This window comes from Chelon labrosus, assembly GCF_963514085.1.
Source record: "Chelon labrosus genome assembly, chromosome: 8".
In the NCBI taxonomy this organism is placed as follows: domain Eukaryota; kingdom Metazoa; phylum Chordata; class Actinopteri; order Mugiliformes; family Mugilidae; genus Chelon; species Chelon labrosus.
The window spans coordinates 367,885-388,652 of NC_140358.1; the positions used below are offsets into that span (position 1 = coordinate 367,885).

The window sequence follows — 20,768 nt, forward strand, 5'->3', positions numbered from 1 at the left end:
TATTCTTCACTGGGTGTACTGGTATTCTGGGCTTTTTATACTGTTTCCTACATGTATGTCTGAAAGTGCTGGTTGCGATGGAGATGTCAATTTCCCTGCGGGAACCTCCCAAAGGGATCAATAAAGTCGTCTATCTATCTATCTATCTATCTATCTATCTAGTAGCATTCACTTTGAGGATGTGGGTAGTATTTTCACACTAATCGGCTCGTGTTCTACCCCGGGATAATGACGGGGGGTGACCGGCCGATCACCTCGGGAGGCCGGCCGCTCGCCTCTGAGATGACCCGCTGCTCCTGGTTCCACAGGTGGCGCTTCACTTCTCCGAAAACATCGGAGCAAACTTCCAACCAGGCGTTATTTGGATAAATTGATCACATTTTGGTAATCTACACCGTTACTTTCTAGCATGAAAAAATATTAAAACTTAATAAAGTGACGTATTAACAGCTATAGAGCGGGAATTAAAACAGCTTTTAGCCTGCTTATTACGATGCCGCTAGAGGGCACTAGCGCGGCTAGTCACCCCCAAACGTAACAGTGAGTCGTAATTTGGGTGCATGAAAAACGACAACTGTGGTCGTTCTGTAGAGGAGGACAGTCTGGTTCTATCCCTTGCGGAAGCTGGGTAGGTCGACCTGCAATTGTGAAATTCTGCAGCACCTCTTTGAATAAGAACTGTCTTACCCTGTATATATAATTTTATTCTTCCTTCTCTATTTCTTGTACATTTGTACCACATTTTTGCTTATACTATTTTTATTTTATCTTACTAGATTTTATTTTACTTATTTTTTATTTCTATTTTATTTAATTTAATCTTTTTTTATCTGAGGTTCTTTTTTTTAAATATGATTTATTTATTGAGTTTTCAACAAAAAGAACATACACAGACGCTTGTAACAGACCACTGAATGAGGTGAGGTAAGCACTAATAACAGAAAGCGGTGTTACTTAAAACAAGAGGATAAAGTTTGTCAATACCCACACAGAATCCCAAACCTGGAAACACGTAATACCAATGGGGAAAAAAAAAAACTGAAAACAAAACAAAACAAGACAAAAAATAAATAAATAAATAATTGAAAATAAAAAAACAGAACGCGAGACACTTAAAAGACACTAACAAATGAGACATACTGTGTGCTGCTCGTGCAGGGAGAGAACGTAAGCCAGCCAGGAGTCACAGGAAGGTGCAGTTCAGGGTGCTGATTAACCAGTGGGGGGAGCATCCAGCCGGAGGGACAGGACATGCTCCTGAAAGGGTTGCCAAATCTTTAAAAATTTTTCATTGGAGCCACGAAGGGAGTGTTTGATTTTCTCTAATTTCATAAAGGATAAGGCATGTTTAAATCATACCAATCTGTACAAATTGATATGATTTAATTTGCAAGTTTCCAAACATTTGAATAAATCATTACACCTTTGTGCAAATACCAATTTACAAGTCACGAATCTTTGCGCTTGCAAATTAAATTTACAAGTCACGAATCTTGACTTTGCGCTTGCGAATCATACACGTGGATTTCGGTGTTTGCGTATACGAATAATATTGCGACATATCTCGCTCCATAGTTATTTAAAAAGCAAACCTATGTGCTTAGTCTGCTTAGAGACGTTTTCTGCCATGAAAGATTTCAGTTTAAGTTGCCGCTACAACACGTTAAAAAAAATAGAATATACCCTCTGTCACTTTTAATGATGACTGATGACCCTGAACTTATGAACCCGGAAGGGCTGTGTGGTGAGGGGCGGGGGTGTGGGGGTGGTGGGCATGGGATAGTAGGATACCGTAAAAGGATGATATATTGATAAAGGTCAAAGTTGAACATATGGTAGTACTTAGAGCGTTGTGTGAAACTTGTGAGAAAGTCAGATAATTATTTTGAGTATTTTGATAAAGTTGTGAGTGAGTGGATCCATATGGGGGTGCCCCTCTGCCACACAGGCAGAGGCGCAGACGCACACACACGCACACACCCACACGGAGGCACCCACACACACGCAGACACCCCCATACTCCCCGGGAGAGGTCCAGGGATAAGTCCGGACATGTTTAAGACCGTCAGAGAAACAAGAGTGCGATCCGGCTGTAGGTAAGAACATTTTATCTGAAAATCTCTCACCATTCAGAAGGCTCCAGGCCCCAGCCGCTCCGAATGGTGATACGGTCAATTAGAAGGACGAGAAGCATGAGAAGGAGAGGACATCTGCGCCGAGCAAGAAGAAGCGCCCTCAGAGAATTCTGGAACATACTTTCTTCGGCTTGGAATCTGGTCTCAGCATTGCTCGGGTAGAGTTGTATGTTTTAATGATGAATGACAATAACCAAGGGGAAAATTCGGTTTTGCTGTCAGTTCTTCACTTATTTCATGCAGAAATTGAAGCCTTAAGAGAACTCCCTCAACAACAACTCCCTTGATCAACCGCACTCGCAAACTTTACCTCCATTAAACGATTTACAGCATTTAGAGAATTTAAACGAGGCACTTGCGCACCTTGAACCTTCTGATTTACAGCATCTTGACAATGTGAATGGAGCTCTCGACAGTTTAAGAGAACCTCCTACTAGTCAACCGTCCCACGAGCATGTACCTCCCCCCTCCGAAGCGCGTGCCGATCGCCCATCCGATGAGCCGTTACCCGGACCGTCTACAACCAGTCAACCATTCCACGAGCATGTACCTCCCCACTTCGAAGAGCGTGCCGATCGTCCATCCGATGAGCCGTTACCCAGACTGTCTACTAGCCGCCTACCTGCAACACCTGCCACTCAATTCAATTCAATTCAATTCAATTTTATTTATATAGCGTACAAACAATACAAGACGCTTTACAAAAACCCGGCCTGAAACCCCCAGAGCAAGCCTGAAGGCAACGGTGGCAAGGAAAAACTCCCTTTTAACAGGAAGAAACCTCGAGCAGAACCCAGCTCATATGGAGGGACCCATCTGCCTAAGGCCAGCCGGGTACAGACAGAAGAAAGAGAGAAGAGAACAGCAAAAAGAGAAGAGAAGAGAACAGCAAGATAAACATACATCTGTCATAGATACACATATCTGACTAAAGTGTACATGTGGAATCTTATGATACAAACTGATGTTACATGACAATTTGAAAATGTAAGAGGAATCATAGGCAGGTTGGAGAATTGTTCATTCAGGTAGGAGTGGATAACTGCAGGATTCCATGAAGACTGGGCAGGCTGATGAGACCACGACAACAGATGTAGTATAGAGCTCCACAGGAAACACACCACTCCAGGCCAGAGATACTCACAAGAAGAGGGGGGAAGGGGGGGAAGGGGGGTGGGACACACACAGCAGTAAACATTCTACATAGTAATAGCACAGAATTGTATGACTAGTAGCATATAGGAAATTAGAGGGCAAGAGCTCTGTGCCAGAGAAAAGAAAGTGGAGGATGCGAGAGAGGAGAGAGAAGAAAGAAGGAGGACATGTGTTTGGTGCATCGTCCCCCAGCAGCCTAGGCCTATAGCAGCATAACTAAGGGATGGTTTAGTCCAGCCCTAACTATAAGCCTGATCAAAAAGGAAAGTCTTAAGCCTGACCTTAAAATTAGAGAGAGTGTCTGCCTCCCGAACCCAAACTGGGAGCTGGTTCCACAGGAGAGGAGCCTGATAGCTGAAACCTCTACCTCCCATTCTACTTTTTGAAATTCTAGGAACCACAAGTAGGCCTGCACTTTCAGACCGAAGTGATCTGCTGGGATGATATGGTACAATAAGGTCTTTAAGATACGATGGAGCTAGGCCTTTAAGGGCCTTGTATGTAAGGAGGAGGATTTTAAATTCTATTCTAGACTTTAAAGGGAGCCAGTGAAGAGAAGCTAAAACTGGAGTAATATGATCTCTCTTGCTAATTCCTGTCAATGCTCTTGATGCGGCATTTTGAATCAACTGGAGGCTTTTTAAAGAGCTATTTGGACAGCCAGACAGTAATGAATTACAATAATCCAGTCTGGACGACACAAATGCATGAACTAGTTTTTCAGCATCACTCTGAGACAAGATGTTCCTAATTTTGAAGATATTACGCAGGTGAAAGAAGGCAGTCCTGGTCACTTGCTTTATGTGACATTTAAAGGACATATCCTCATCAAATATAACACCAAGGTTTTTTACAGTAGTACTGGAGGCCAAGGTAATGCCATCCAAAGACACCATGTGATTAGATAATGAATCTCTGAGATGCTTAGGACCGAATACAATAACTTCTGTTTGGTCTGAGTTTAAGAGTAGGAAATTACAGGTCATCCAAGCCTTTATGTCTTTAAGGCATGCTTGGAGTTTAACCTACTGATTAGTTTCATCTGGTTTCATAGATAAATATAGCTGGGTGTCGTCTGCATAGCAATGAAAGTTTATGCCATGTTTTCTAATAATCTTGCCTAATGGCAACATGTATAACGCAGTGGCGGCTGGTGAATTTTGTATTAGGAGGGGCGCAAAGTTTGTAAATCAAACCCCTGTAGGGGGCTCTGGGGGCATCCTCCCCAGTAGATTTTTGTGATTTTCAAGTACAAACTAAGCATTCTGGTGCATTCTGACAAAATAATAAAGACAAAATAGAACATCTCCTTACAAAGACAAATGGGGCCATGGAACTAAGTTTTAACTTAATTTATTTGCCTTGTAAAATCCAGCAAGTTTAAAAATGCTAATACATCAAACATTTTAATCGCATATAAATATTTGACCTGAGAACAGTTATTTTTTCATATGGATTTTTAGTATACCATTGAATAATGACTGAAATTTCCCATCCAAGGGGCCAACCAAAGCGGTTTCATCAGCTTCTTCGTTCATGTTCACTGTGGTTTGTAGTCTGAAGTAATGACGCTAGTTGGTGCTCCAGTATAATCGGTCCGCCGAAACTCATCCAGTGAGAAATGTTCCGCGGTGCAAAAATAAGTGTGATTAAAATGCGTAAAAAATGATTAACCCGTTATTTTTGTGTAATTAATTAATCTTAATTAACAAGTTAAAGTCCCGGCCCTAGTTTTAAGTCCTTCATCCCCGTTGTAGTCCATAACATCTCTGTCCCGGGACTTTGAAACAGCACGCAGGTGAAACAAAAAAAGCCGTTTAGCATACACGTTTGAGGTGAAGCTCCTTGTGTATGTCCTCCCACAATCAGTAGGCCAGCCTGCTGCGAAATGTTTAAGTCCGGACAGTCGGGTCCCAACTCCTTCATCCTTTTCTTCTCCACAGCCGACCTAGTATATACAGTCAATTCAGCCGACCGACGAAAATTGCGCGAATGCTTCCTGATGGACGTGATTGATTGATGAATTGTCCAATCAAGCAGCCATCTCTTTGCTCAGTTACGTATGACTCAAGCGCGTTAGGGCGAGCCCCAAATCCTCATTGAAAATGCATTGAAGGCTCATTTTCCGAAAAAAAAAGTTTTAACATGAGAGTCAATGGGAGAAGCTGGGGCGATTTTCCACGTTGATGAATTCGCCCAGAGAGGCGGGACCATTTGAAACGCGACTTGAACCTGACGATTCTGATGACAGATAATATGTCTAGAACACTGAAAACTACTTTTGCTGTGATAGAATTTGTAAAAAAAAAAAAATCCTCTTTCTCCCAGCTGGTAGGGCGTCACCCAAATCGCCCCTATACACCAGAGTATTGGTCCTAGCACAGAACCCTGAGGAACTCCATAACTTACTTTTGTATAAGTAGAGGAATCATTATTGACATGAACAAACTGGAATCTGTCAGATAGATAGGATTCAAACCAGTCTAATGCAGTTCCTTTAATCTTGACCTCACTTTCAAGTCTCTGTAGTAAAATGTTATGATCAATAGTGTCAAATGCAGCACTAAGATCTAGCAGAACAAGTATAGAGACAAGTCCACTGTCTGAAGCCATGAGGAGATCATTGGTAACTTTAACCAAAGCTGTTTCTGTACTATGATGAACTCTAAAACCTGACTGAAACTCTTCAAACAGACCATTCTTGTTTAAGTGGTCACACAACTGATTAGCAACAACTTTTTCTAAAATTTTGGAAATAAAAGGAAGGTTGGAGATTGGTCTATAGTTGGCTAAAACATCTGGATCTAGAGTGGCTTTCTTGAGTAAGGGCTTAATTACAGCAATATTAAAAGACTGAGGCACATATCCTGTTAATAAAGATACATTTATCTGGTTCAATATGGAGGTGTTAATTAATGGAAAAACTTCTTTGAGCAATTTAGTTGGGATTGGATCTAGAAGACAGGTTGATGGTTTAGATGCTGTAATTGTTGAAGAGAGCTCAAGAAGATCTACTGGGGAGAAGGATTCCAAATATTGATAAGGTCTTACAAAAGTTTCTAATGTCGCTGTACTTGCATCTTTAACAGCTGTTGGAAGGATGCCTTGAATATTTTCTCTAATGCCGACAATTTTATTAGTAAAGAAGCTCATGAAGTCATTACTACTGAGGGCTAAAGGATAGATGACTCAACAGAGCTGTGGCTCTTTGTCAGCCTGGCTACAGTGCTGAAAAGAAATCTGGGGTTGTTCTTGTTTTCTTCTATTAATGATGAATAATATGCTGTTCTAATACTACTGAGAGCTTTTTTATAAGTTGTTAAACTATCTTTCAAGGCTATGCGAGCTTCTTCAGAATTAGTGGAATGCCAAATTCTTTCTAGCTTTCGGACTGCCTGTTTTAAACAGCGCAACTGTGAATTATACCATGGAGCTAGCCTCCTCCTATTTATGACCTTCTTTTTCAGAGGAGCAACTAAGTTTAAAGTTGAACTAAGCGATGCTGCAGTGCCATCGACAAAATAATCTATTAGTGCAGGGGTTAAATTGTGGTTGCTGTCGTCCACAACATTGGTACATGGCACTGAGGTAAATAAAGAAGGAATTAATTCTTTATATCTAGTTACAGCATTGTCAGACAAACATCTACTGTAATGAAATGTCTTTTCAGTTCCTGTGTAATCCATTATTGCAAATTCAAAGGTTATGAGGAAATGATCAGACAAAAGAGGGTTATGAGTAAATACTGTTAAACCTTCAGTTTCTATGCCATATGTTAGGACAAGATCTAAGGTGTGATTAAAACTGTGAGTTGATCCGTTTACATTCTGAGAAAAGCCAATTGAATCTAATAATGATGTAAATGAGGAGCTAAGGCTGTCACTGACAACATCAACATGGATGTTAAAGTCACCGACTATAATGACTTTATCTGTTCTAAGAACTAAATCACATAAAAACTCAGAGAATTCAGCTAAAAACTCAGAATAAGGAGCAGGTGGGCGATACACCACAACAAAAAGAATTGTTTTTTGTATTTTCTGGTCTGGATGGGGAAGACTAAGAGTAAGACTTTCAAATGAATTAAAGCTCTCCTTAGGTCTAGGATTAATAGATAAATCAGAGTGGAAGATTGCTGCCACTCCTCCTCCTCTACCTGTGCTTCTAGGAATATGATAATTACTATGACTGGGTGGAGTAGACTCATTTAAACTAACATATTCATCATCCTGTAGCCATGTTTCAGTCAAACTAAATAGATCAATCTGATGATCAGTTATCAGATCATTCACTAAAAGAGATTTGGATGAGAGAGATCTGACATTTAAAAGACCACATTTAATTTTCCTATTCTTCTGTTCTACCAATGAACTTGTACTGATTTGTATCAGGTTCCTATGAGAAACTCCTCTGTTGTTATTTTTTGGTTTAAATAATCTGGGAGCAGACAGAACATCTATAGAGTTGATAGAGTTTAGGGTGTGAGACAGTCCTAGAGAAGCGGCAGAGAAGTGTGTAAGACTACAACTCCGCCTCCTGGTCTGAACTCTGGGTTGTCATGGTTTTGGGGGGTTAATAAAATCGGCCATATTCCTAGAGATGAGAGCAGCACCCGCTAAAGTTGGGTGGATGCCATCTCGCCTAATCAGACCAGGCTTTCCCCAGAAAGTGTGCCAATTGTCAATGAAGGCCACGTTGTTTGCTGGACACCACCTAGATAACCAGCGATGGAATGACGACGTGCGACTAAACATGTCATCATTGGTCAGGTTGGGCAGGGGACCAGAGAAAACTACGGAGTCCGACATAGTTTTAGTAAACTTACACACCGATTCCACATTAAAGGTGCAGTAGGCAGGATTGCGAAGATCCAGGACTTAGCCAAAAAATTTGAACATCGACAACTACTCAGTCCCTCCCCACTTTCCGCTAAAGCCCAAAAAGGTCTCGCAAGCCCCTCCCCCCACAAGGGAGAGCTGTGCACGATAGAGCGCGTGCATATTGGCCCTGGAATACTGTGCACGAGCAGAGAACCGAGAGAGAGCAAGTAAACAAACTAGCATGGAACACACCGACGTAACAACAACAAAATAGTTTTTATAATACCCTTCGTTATTGCTAAATAATTTTAGGTCAAAATATTTAGCAATAGTCAACTTTAGGACAAAACCAAGGTTAGGATGTTTCTGAAAGTAGCCTACATCGGTGATGTTTGCTATCAGTAACAGTTAGAAGCATTCATTGTGGCGTTTTATTCCACAGTTTAGATTTATCAATTTGCTATGTGGTAGATATATGACCGCTACCTGTTGATGTGGTTAGACGTTTGAGAGTGAAGCTGAGGCACAGGCCTCAGACGAGGATTACGTACCGGCTCCTTCTACACGCCCGCGGCCAAGTGGTGCGAGGTGGTGGAGGGAGGGGAGGGCGCTATGAAATGCGTGTCCATGAGCAGTGATTGACACTCTGTTAGATACACCCCTGGACGTGATTGGTGCATCTGAATGTGGAGCGGTGGATGCCTTGCAAATCGCGCTACAGGCTCTAGGAGGGGCCAGAGGAGCCGAATTTTTTTTTAAATGACCTGCTTTATTCAATTATACCTGAACATAGGGTCAGTTTCAGCAAATATGACAGAAAGTTAGTTTTATAAAAGTTACCTACTGCACCTTTAAGTTTTGTGACCTCCGATTGACGTAACCGGGTGTCATTACTGCCGACATGAATAACAATTTTACTGTATTTAACCTTAGCCTTAGCCAGCAGTTTGAGGTAAGATTTAGTGTCGCCCGCTCTGGCCCCTGGAATGCATCTAACTATGGTCGCTGGTTTTTCTATCTTCACGTTCCGAAAAAAAAGAGTCGCCAATCACCAGAGTTGGTTTCTCAGCGGGTGTGTCGCTGAGTGGGGAAAATCGGTTGGAGACGTGAAGGGTTTGGTGGTGATCCACGGGCCTTGTGGGACTATGCTTCCTTCGAACCGTCACCCAGCCGCCCTGGTTTCCCGGCTGCTCGGGAGCTGTCGGGGGACAGCTAACTGGAGCTATGCTAACAGGAGCTATGCTAACAGGAGCTACTCTTGGTCGGTCTGCACCGGCTACAGGGCCCTGGCTAGCTGCTGGTTGTTTTTCAATGGTGCGGAACCGTGCTTCCAATTCGGAAAGCCTCGCCTCCAGTGCTACGAATAAACTACATTTGTTACACATACCATTACCACTAAAGGAGGCAGAGGAGTAACTAAACATGTGGCACGAGATGCAGGAGAGAGAAGGGGAAGCAGAGGGAGAAGCCATGGTTAAATCGCTAACGTTAGCAGACAAAGTTGGTTAGAAGAGAGATTGTGTGTGGTTCAAAAAATAGCTATAGAGGACAGGTGGTTGAAGATACGTAAGAATTCCCCACTATAAACAGAACGTTTTTTTTTGGAATTTGAGCGAAGCTAACAGTCTGTAAACAGCAATACCACACCAGAGAACGTCTAATATGGGGAGAAGTTCCACTCTCACTGAACTTCCGGCTTCTGAACTGGTTGCAGTTCCACTCTGGTTCCATATGAGGGCGCTCTCAGGACGAGTGCAGAATGAATGGCGGTCTATGGAGCAATACCCCTCAAATCCACTTTTCTCAGGATATAATTTTTTGTGCAGTAATTTGAATATTGTATTTGAAAGGAGATGCAAAGAAATGACACATTGCTGGGTGTTAGATTTTTTAGAGTCACTTATTTGCTTTAAAACGTATTTTAAAATGTCAATGACGTCATACACATCGTACGACCAGATACTGCTTTACGGCAATCCTTCAGTCACTGCTTTGGCGCTTTCGCGCTCTGCACTTTCTTTTCTCTCGAGGCATGGACAACACAGCTGACACGGGTAAATAATCGTGCTAGAAGAGTTTGTTTTGTTGTTTTAAAAGACCGGGCCGAAAAAAAAAAAAACTTGGGCGAAAAAGTCCGCCTTAACATTCTGGTCCAGCTTCGGATGCCACGATGCCGTCAAGCGGGATCTGGTCGTAATCAGTCCTTCACTGACCAATCAGCGTTCATTAGCACAATGCTAGCGTGTTATGGGCAACAACAACTCAACCTGTAAGAAAACGAAAGGACATAAGTTCTCGTTCATTCAACTTTTGACCTATAACCCATGTTGAACTTGCAAAACCTACAATCAAATCTGAGATTTCTCAACGACAATCGGATGAAAGAGACACATTTAGCCGTTTAGCTCCATAGAGTCCCATTCATGTTGCACTCATGGCGATCGCCCCCAGTGGAAATCTGGTGGAACTGCAACCAAAATTCGTTACAATGGGACTTAATAGAGAGTGGGAAGGCTCTCCGTAGACGGGCTCTGACCACACGGTGCAGAAGCAGGAAATGACGCAATACGCTTACTCACGTGACGCTAGGAGGAGTCAGGAAACAGCAAAATCTCACCAGGTCTGTCAGACGCTGCCTCCACACAATCACAATGCTGTAAATTATTAATAACAAATACACACTCTTACCACCCGAATTCCAAAAGAAGTTCAGGGTGGTGTATGACAAAAGGCGTCTTTTGGCTGACGAGCGATCCGAACCCTTTGGTTATTGAAAATGAAAATAATAAAAATAAAAATAAAAATGTCAAAACCCCAAGGAGAGGAGATTGAGTTTGACCCCAGATTGCAGTTGCCTTTTTCATGTCTGGTGGTGGGGCCCAGCGGGTGTGGAAAAACTGTTTTTGTAAAAAATGTTTTGGAAAACTGTGAACATGTCATGAATGATGTACCTGACAATATTGTGTGGATTTATACTTCGTTTCAACCTTTCTATATGGAACTGCAGAAGAAAAATAAAAAGATTTAATTTGTCAAGGGATTACCTGATTCTTTTGAAGATGAGACTCTTTTTCGTCTCGTCTCGTCTTCTCCCGCTTATCCGGGTCCGGGTCGCGGGGGCAGCAGCTTCAGCAGGGAAACCCAGACAGCCCTCTCCCCAGCCACTTCAGCCAGCTCCTCCGGAGGAACCCCCAGGCGTTCCCAGGCCAGACGAGAGATATAATCCCTCCATCGTGTCCTAGGTCGGCCCCGAGGTCTCCTTCCGGTGGGACATGCCCGAAACACCTCTCCAGGGAGGCTTCCGGGAGGCATCCTTACCAGATGCCCTAGCCATCTCAACTGGCTCCTCTCGACGTGGAGGAGCAGCGGCTCTACTCTGAGCTCCTCCCGTATGTCCGAGCTCCTTACCCTATCTCTAAGGCTGAGCCCGGCCACCCTGCGAAGGAAACTCATTTCGGCCGCTTGTATTCGCGATCTTATTCTTTCGGTCATTACCCAAAGTTCATGACCATAGGTGAGGATTGGGACGTAGATCGACCGGTAAATTGAGAGCTTCGCCTTTCGGCTTAGCTCTCTCTTCACCACGACAGACCGGTTAAGCATCCGCATCACTGCAGATGCCGCCCCGATCCGCCTGTCAATCTCCCGCTCCCTCCTACCCTCACTCGTGAACAAGACCCCGAGATACTTGAACTCCTCCACTTGAGGCAGGACCTCCTCCCCGACCCGGAGTAGGCAGTCCACCCTTTTCCGACTGAGGACCATGGCCTCAGACTTGGAGGTGCTGATCTTCATCCCAGCCGCTTCACACTCGGCTGCGAACTGCCCCAGCAAGAGCTGAAGGTCGCTGTTCGATGAAGCTAAGAGGACCACGTCATCTGCAAACAGCAGAGACGAGATTCTCCGCCCACCGAACCCGATACCCTCCCCCACCCGGCTACGCCTAGAAATTCTGTCCATAAAAACTATGAACAGAACCGGTGACAAAGGGCAGCCCTGGCGGAGTCCAACCCTCACTGGGAACAGGTCCGACTTACTACCGGCTACACGGACCAAACTCACACTCCTTTGGTACAGGGACTGAATGGCCCTTAGTAAGGAGCCATCCACCCCATACTCCCGGAGCACCCCCCACAGGATGCTCCTGGGGACACGGTCGTAAGCCTTCTCCAGATCCACAAAACACATGTGGACTGGTTGGGCAAACTCCCATCTCCCCTCCAGCACCCTAGTGAGGGTAAAGAGCTGGTCCATGGTTCCACGTCCGGGACGAAAACCGCATTGTTCCTCCTCGATCTGAGGTTCAACAATCGACCGGACCCTCTTTTCCAGCACCCTGGCGTAGACTTTGCCGGGGAGGCTGAGGAGTGTGATCCCCCTATAGTTGGAACACATCCTCTGGTCCCCCTTTTTAAAAATGGGGACCACCACCCCGGCCTGCCACTCCAGGGGTACTGCCCCCGATGTCCACGCAATGTTGCAGAGACGTGTCAGCCAAGACAGCCCTACAACATCCAGAGCCTTGAGGTACCCGGGGCGGATCTCATCCTCTCCCAGAGCTCCACCGCCGCGGAGTTGTTTCACTACCTCGGCGACTTCTGCCCCAGAGATTGGACCACCCAACCCCAGGCCCTCCGGCTCTGTTTCCTCTATGGAATACGTGTTGGTGGGATTGAGGAGCTTCTCAAAGTATTCCTTCCACCGCCGGACAATATCCCCAGTTGATGTCAGCAGCTCACCACCCACACTGAAAACAGTGTGGGCGTGTTGCCGCCTACCACCCCTGAGGCGCCGGACGGTTTGCCAGAACCTCTTTGGAGCCGATCGATAGTCTTCTTCCATAGCCTCACCGAACTCCTCCCACGCCCGAGTTTTTGCCTCAGCGACTGCCCTTGCCGCGGATCGCCTGGCCATCCGGTACCGGTCTGCTGCTTCAGGAGACCAACAGACCAACCATGCCCTGTAGGCCTCCTTCTTCAGCCTGACGGCTCCCTTCACCTCCGGTGTCCACCAGCAGGTTCGGGGGTTACCGCCGCGACCAGCACCAGCGACCCTGCGACCGCAACTTGAAACAGCCGCCTCAACAATGGCGGAGCGGAACATGGCCCATTCGGACTCAATGTCCCCCACCACCCCCGGGACGCGGTTGAAGCTCTGCCGGAGGTGGGAGTTGAAGACCATCCTGACAGGTTCTTCCACCAGGCGTTCCCAGCAGACCCTCACTACTCGTTTGGGTCTACCAGGTCTACGTGGTGTCTTCCCCTGCCATCTGATCCAACTCACCACCAGGTGGTGATCAGTTGACAGCTCTGCTCCTCTCTTTACCCGAGTGTCCAGAACATACGGTCGCAGGTCAGATGATACGACTATAAAGTCGATCATCGACCTACGACCTAGGCCGTCATGGTGCCAAGAGCACCGATGAACAACCTTATGTTCGAACATGGTGTTAGTTATGGACAAACTGCGACTCGCGCAGAAGTCCAATAACTGAACACCGCTCGGGTTCAGATCAGGCAGGCCGTTCCTCCCAATCACGCCCCTCCAGGTCACGCCGTCGTTGCCCACATGAGCGTTGAAGTCTCCCAGCAGGACAATGGAGTCCCCAGTCGGGGCACCATCCAGTGTCCGTCCCAGGGCCTCCAAAAAGGGTGGGTACTCTGAACTGCTGTTCGGCGCATATGCGCAGACAACAGTCAGGACCCGTTCCCCCACCCGAAGGCGTAGGGAAGCAACCCTTTCGTCCATCTGGGAGAACCCCAACGTACAGGCAGATAGTCCAGGGGCAAGCAAAATGCCCACCCCGGCCTTCCGACTCTCACCCGGAGCAACTCCAGCAAAGAAGAGAGTCCAACCCCTCTCAAGGACTTGGGTTCCAGATCCGACGCTATGTGTCGAGGTGAGGCCGACTATATCTAGTCGATAGCGCTCCACCTCTTCCACAAGCTCCGGCTCCTTCCCCGCCAGAGAGGTGACATTCCATGTCCCAAAAGCCAGCTTCCGTAACCGAGGATCAGACCGCCAAGGCCCCCGCCTTGGTCTGCTGCCCAATCCACAAAGCACCGGACCCTTCATGAACCTCCTGCGGGTGGTGGGCCTACAGGGAGGCGAGTCCATGTCACCAGTTCGGGCTGGGCCCGGCCGGACCCCATGGATAAAGGCCCGGCCACCAGGCGCTCGCCCACGAGCCCCAACCCCAGGCCTGGCTCCAGGGTGGGGCCCCGGTAGCCCTCCGGGCCGGGTACACTTTCTCTTGCTCTTATTCTTCATCAAGGGTCTTCTGAACCGTTCTTAGTCTGGCCCTTCGCCTAAGACCAATCTGCCTTGGGAGACCCTACCAGGGGCAAATTGCCCCGGACAGCATAGCTCCTAGGGTCATTAGGACACTCAAACTCCTCCACCACGATAAGGTGACGGTTCAAGGAGGAGTGACGGTTCAAGGAGGAGACTCTTTTTCCAGCCGATCAAAAAACACTTGGTTATTTTAGACGACGTCATCTTTCAAGCTTCTGATCATCCGGAGGTGGTGAGAATTTTTACCCAGTACCGGCATCACCGAAATATGAGCGTCGTTATGCTCACTCAGAATATTTTTCATCAAGGTAAATTAAGCCGAACCATCGGTCTCAACACAAATTATTTAGTGCTGTTCAAAAACCCCCGAGATGAACTGCAGATGAATATATTAGCTAAACAGATGTTTCCCTCCAGAAAAAAATACTTTTTAGAAAGTTTAGAGGACGCCACTAGTCAGCCTCACTCCCATTTATTACTGGATTTAACTCACCGGTGCCCAGACCGGTTCAGACTGAGAGCGGGGTTACTACCCCACGAGTGGCCTATAGTGTACTTGAAAAAGAAAAGAAACGGCCCCTTACTTAAAGTTCTGTCCAAGGCCACACCGAAGAAACGGCAGGATATTTTAAGGAGCTGCTCCCCAGATCTTCTCCAGTCGTTGTGTGAGATTGCGTTGAATCTTTTGAAGGGAAATATACCCCTTTTTCCGCAGCAATATCAGAAGTTAAAAAGACATAAGAAATATATCAGAATCATCGCCGATAAGAAAACCTGCATGAAGCGCAAACGCAGGGTGTTGCAACAAACAGGAGGCTTCCTTTTACCTCTGCTGGGAGCGGCCATTCCTATTATAGGGGAATTGATAGGAGGTTTTGCTAGACGACGATAGGCCTCTTTTCTACTCCCCATGGCTCTGAAGACCACGCAGAAAATGTTTCTGATGTCGCCGCATCAGTTAAACCGGCTGAGTCAGCCGATAGCGGCTACAGGCAGCACCATCAGACAAACGGCCCAGCAAGATTTGGATGAAAAGATGAGAGAGATATTAGAGGATAGAGGATTGAATCCTTATGAAAAAATTAAGAAGTACAAAGCTCGAGAGAGAGAGAGAGAGCCGCAGCCATCCAAAGGCTTGTCAGGATGCTCATTTGGAGGCTGATTTTATTCTTTGGAGGATACATGGCACCCAGACCTGGGAGAGCCCTTCGGCATCATGCACCGTGTCCAGTGCTACTGCGAACCTCAAAAGAGTCGTCGCGGTAAAGTGTTCGGGAAGGTAAACTGCAAGAACATCAAGCAGGACTGTCCAGACCCGGGCTGTGATGACCCCATCCTGCTGCCAGGGCACTGCTGTAAAACCTGCGCTAAAGATGACAAAAAACAGACAGACGCTGTGCTGGACAGCTTTGAATACTTCCACGAGAAAGGCAAAGAGAAGGAGGGTGACCTTCACAAATCTTACAACGACAGGTCCTACCTGAGCTCTGAGGACATGGGCCCAGTGGAGAGCCGTACTGGTTAGCATTGAGCACCCCACGCACGCATAGTGTGGAACCTAAAATAACACAATAGAAAACACTGCAGCTTGTTCGACTGTAATGTAACTGCAAAAATAAAGTTTTCAGGCCTCAAAAAAAAAAAAAAAAAAAAAAAAAATAGAAGTACAATGCTCTGCTCCAACGCTATCTTAGCCTCACCAGACAAGGGGAGAAAGAAGTTCAACCGATAACTCTGAGTCTGCCGTGAGAGGAGCTGCATCAGGGGGAGAATGTGGAGCTGCAAGGAGGGAGGGGGGAGGAGGAGGAAGATGTTTTAAAAAGTCTTCCGACTCGCAGTCGTAAAAATGCAGAGTATGTGATGAAAAAACTATCCAAGAGCGACAGTGGCTGGACTCCGAAAGGTGAATTTATCTACAGAGGTAAAACTGTGAGACGATCTCATATGCTCGATCTGGTCAAACATCTGACCAGCTCCTATAAGAAAGTGAATGAACAGCCTCCCGAAGGATGGACAGAATTTCTCATGACTCTGTCAGAGCTTAATATTCCCAAGACCTCTGTGACTAACCCGCAAGCCCGTGAACAGTTTAGGAGACTCGCCTGTGGAGTGGGCAGAGTTTACTCCTTAATATCATCATTTTAAAAAATAAATAAATTGTATGGCAAGAAAGAGTCTGTAATTCAGTTTGTGTTTAATAAAGATTTTTGACATTTTTTAACAAATTCAGATACCATGACGTCGTTTCTGACGACATCGTCGGTGTAGTGAGATAGCACGCTGGCGTAAGACAGGCCGCTTCCTCTTGACCGCAAACGTCCGATAATTCGTGCTGGAGCTGACGACCGTGGTATAGGATCCTTTTTATTCCGCGTTGACGTTCCAGGAAATGCATGATGCTCTTAGGATAATATTCAAAATTCGGGCTGAGTCTGAAAGAGTCAAAGAACATGCCCTTTCCATCTTTTTACAGAGTGAGGGCCAGCCAGTGCTCTCCTGGCAGATGACGGGGGTGGGTGTTCACGATATAGTAGATGGGTAGCGAGGGTTGTAGGGAAGGTAATTCGTCCGAAGCCCAGACACCGCTGAATACACCGCCCAGTAACCCGCTCAAGAGTGTTTCCAGCTCCGTAGAATTCATCATTTCAGTAATAATCCACCAGCACTTGTCGTTTTGAATTGATTTCCAGAATGGAATCGTAACAGGCGTAGACGATGAGGGTGAGGGTGTGAGGTAAGGGAACTCAGAATCTCATTTCAGCCTCAAACTACCGCTGGATACAGGTGAGAGAGCCCCGACGTCCTCGTCTGCGCTCAGATTGAAAACAAATAGATGGTAAATGGCCTTGCTTTTATATAGCGCTTTTCTACCTATTGGTACTCAAAGCGCTTTACAGTCAGAGACACATCTACTCATTCGCTCACACAAGCACACACACATTCACACACCAGTGCCACGCACTGGGAGCAACTGGGGGTTCAGTGTCTTGCTCAAGGACACTTCGGCATGTGGCACATTTCGGGGATCGAACCGCTAACCCTCTGGTTCGTGGACAACCCGCTCTACCTACTGAGCCACAGCCGCCCCCGAGTATAACCTCTTTCAAAATCTTCACGGCCGATAGACAGAGGTAAATCCTTCAGATGTCTCCCGGTGGCAGTGAACAGATTATAAAATTCTCACGGAAATGCCGCTGTTAAATCGGGGTTGGAAAGCTTTGGATGGGATCTGCCTGCCGTTATGACACAGAGCCAGGTACTCCACGTTGTCGTGGTTGAAAGGCGAGAGATCTTTTCTTCCGGTGAAGGCGTTGTGATTCACCATGCCTAAAACGACATATTTAGGCATGACGCCCAGAAACAGGTTCTCCTGATTGCATAGTCTGGAGTTTTGAGGAATAGAGTAGGTTTTCACATTGATTCTTGACAAGGGGTAGAGCCGTCATCAGAGGCGCTGAATGACCTAAACGTACTGTGGGGGAAACGGTTACCTTTTTCACAAACAGAGAAGCTCCCAGTATTTTTAGACGGAAGTCGACGTTGGGCTGACTCATCAGACAGAAAGCGTCGCTCACTCGGGTCAGTTTAACGCGCAAGTCGACGTTGTTGAAACTCGCTCGAGGCGGCGCTAAACTGGGCCCTTTTTCACAGCCACACAAGCATCCTGCGCCAAGTTTGTCCCGTCTTCGTTAATAATTTGTAGACGCAGGAGAAGCAGAGTGTTGGTGAGATCCAGGTATTTCTCTCTGTCACCAGGGATGAAAAATTCAACAGGGCCGGCGTCTGTGAGAGCCGATAGAGGGGAAATCTCTGTATGCTGGCTCTGCTTGATTTACATCTGCGAATAAGTCCAGCTCAGTCATGCTGCATTCTGGTGATTTGTGATGTAAAAGAGCCATGATCTTCAGGAGAATATATCTTCGGACTTCCTTCTGTTAGCCCTTCGTCTCCGCACTAATTTAGTACGAGCGGGTGGCTCGCGCTTTTTATGAGCTGCTACGCGACGTCCGGGGGGTCTCTTTCCGGCTCGTCGAGCGAGAAGCATAATTCCTGATCCTTCTTGATTTTCCCCCTCTGGACCTCTCACGACCCTGCTTACTACGTCTGATGCGATGTTTTTGGCAGCGTTTTTAAGATGAGGCTTGGCGATGGTAAAACCATTTTTGACCAGCGGAGTCACAAACCTAAATAGTTTTGAAAATATGGATCCCAGCCCGTTACCGTACATCACGGGGGCCCCATGGAACCCAGGCAGCCCGCTCCCCACTTGATCTTCATAATAACTTACGAATCGATAAAGGTCAGGATGAGCTTCCAACACCACCATTTTCAGGGCTGTGTTTTAATCGGTTTAAAATGTAAAGTCACAATCACTTTGCTGAAATTTTGCGGTTGGTTCTGATCGTTCTTGAGTTCAACGCTGATGTTTTCAACGTGTCTTTGCGCTACCAGTACGTAGTAGGAGGGGCTGAAGGACTGTGTCACGACGTCTCCAAATTTCCCGTCAATTCGAATCGTTCGTAAGAGCGGAGCATAAGCATCACCCACCACCTGATGCTGCACCACGTCGCTATAACAGAACATATGATAAAAACACGCTTTTATATCAGCGAGTTGAGGAGACTTTTTTAGTAGGCCGCTTGTAAACCACTCGCCGGGTTTTAATCCTAACATGTAGGCCATCGGCGGGAAAAAACGTAATTTATAGCGACCGGTGCCTAACCACTGAAACTTCTGTCTACAATCATTATGTTGTAGAGTAATGTCGCTTTGCATTTCCCTCATACACGCGTTTATCTGTTTCACGACACGCTCTTTGTCACCGTAATATCCGCTTTCAAAACGTCTGGTGTGCAGGGTAAATTTTTTTTCGGTTAAATGGTTCACAGGCGCATTCATCTCCAGGGCTCCATACTGCCACGTGTCGATCCAGTGAAAAACACACTGGTCCTCGGGAGCATTATACCACGTGTGTGGGTAGGAAATCTCCGTCAGTGGAGATGCTGCGCTAAATCAACTCGGTAGCTGGCGATAGTGTTTTCAGGAAACACACTGAGACTGGCGTTAGAAGGCAAAAACCCTCGACGTAAAAACCCTCTTCTGTTCTCGCTTCCATGACTCTTTGTGATATGAAAACTGAGGTGTGCGCCGACTTTATACATCGATGAGCTGACTGGCGGCTACCCAGCTATTAAATTTTTCAGGCCAGTTTTTCCAACGCACCAAGACGTATTTTTTACCTCGACTAAAACGCTCATCCAGAATCTCCTCCACCTGATACGGCTTATCCCCAGTCATGGTCACTTTTTGTACTTCGGTCTCGTAAAAGGTTCCGTCGATAAGCTCACCGTCATAATCTTTTACTTTGTACACCGCTGGAAGTCGTGGGATACATTCCGATACGGTAAACAGCTCATCCGTGTAACTCTGCTCATACTTTTTGCCAAACACCCCCCTGAGTTTGGAAATCCAAAGGAAAATGTCCCGTACAAGTTTTGAAATACGACGAGGGTGTTCTCGCTTGTGACGTCGTTCGGCTTCATTTTTATACTGCAATGATAGCTCTTGTTATAACTTTTAAGCAGCTCCTGCAAAACGTCTACGTATCGACGTGTGTTTCTGGCCGTAAAGTACCTCCACATCTAGTGTTTAGAGTACGGTTGAACCTTTCAACGACGCAGGCTTTGAGATCGCTGGTGGTGGCAAAGTGGATAATACCGTGCTTCTTCATCAGAGCTTTAAAAGTCTTGTTAAAGAATTCTTTACCTGCATCCGTCTGTACTTTCTCAGGCACTTTACTCTCCCGTAACACCGAGGCAAAGGCCTTAGTCACTTCACTTCCCTTTTTTGTCTTCAGCGCTCTAGCATACGCCTTCTTTGAAAAAATATCGATGACCGTTAATAAATAATTATACCCATCATTGTACTCTGATAAAGCTTGCATATCGTATAAATCCGCTTGAAATTGATTCCGGGGCCGTGGTACAAATACTCTGTTTCCAGGAAAATGTATCCTGGCGGGTTTATGTAGAGTATAAGCATCCTGCTTCGATAAAAATTCTTTTACTCGATCAATTTTTACTTTAACCCCGCTTTCATCCTGTACAGCCCTCTGAAGACGTTCTAGTCCTCCAAAACTACCCGGATGTGAAGGTGTATAATAGAGCTTTTTCATCAGGCGGTCTCCCCTTTTCTCCATCTTTCACCCTCAAACGTTAAAGAATGACAGAGACCTCTTTACTGTTTTTACCTTTATAGTTTATTATCCACAACAGAACAACAGAAAACATTACTTATCGGCGATGGGGATTATATTTCAAGACCTCCCAGACTTCGATTAAAACTGGAACTGTGAATTTGCGCA

General features: G+C 46.0%; 2 protein-coding genes across 2 annotated transcripts in view; one reads left to right on the plus strand and one right to left on the minus strand.

Moving 5' to 3' along the window:
• The window catches only part of LOC311491404 (fibroblast growth factor 4-like), a gene marked incomplete at its 3' end in the record, with an annotated part of 257,221 nt that overhangs the window by 223,289 nt on the left and 13,164 nt on the right, over positions 1-20,768 (plus strand). The window lies entirely within an intron of this gene.
• On the minus strand, positions 9,762-13,213 carry LOC311492113 (LINE-1 retrotransposable element ORF2 protein; the record flags this gene model as incomplete). The annotated part of the gene is made up of 3 exons (XM_084550275.1): positions 9,762-10,764; positions 11,155-12,759; positions 13,141-13,213. The coding sequence occupies 2 exons, from the start codon at positions 13,211-13,213 to the stop codon at positions 11,207-11,209; spliced, it is 1,626 nt and encodes a 541-aa protein (XP_084406401.1). The 3' UTR covers positions 9,762-10,764; positions 11,155-11,206.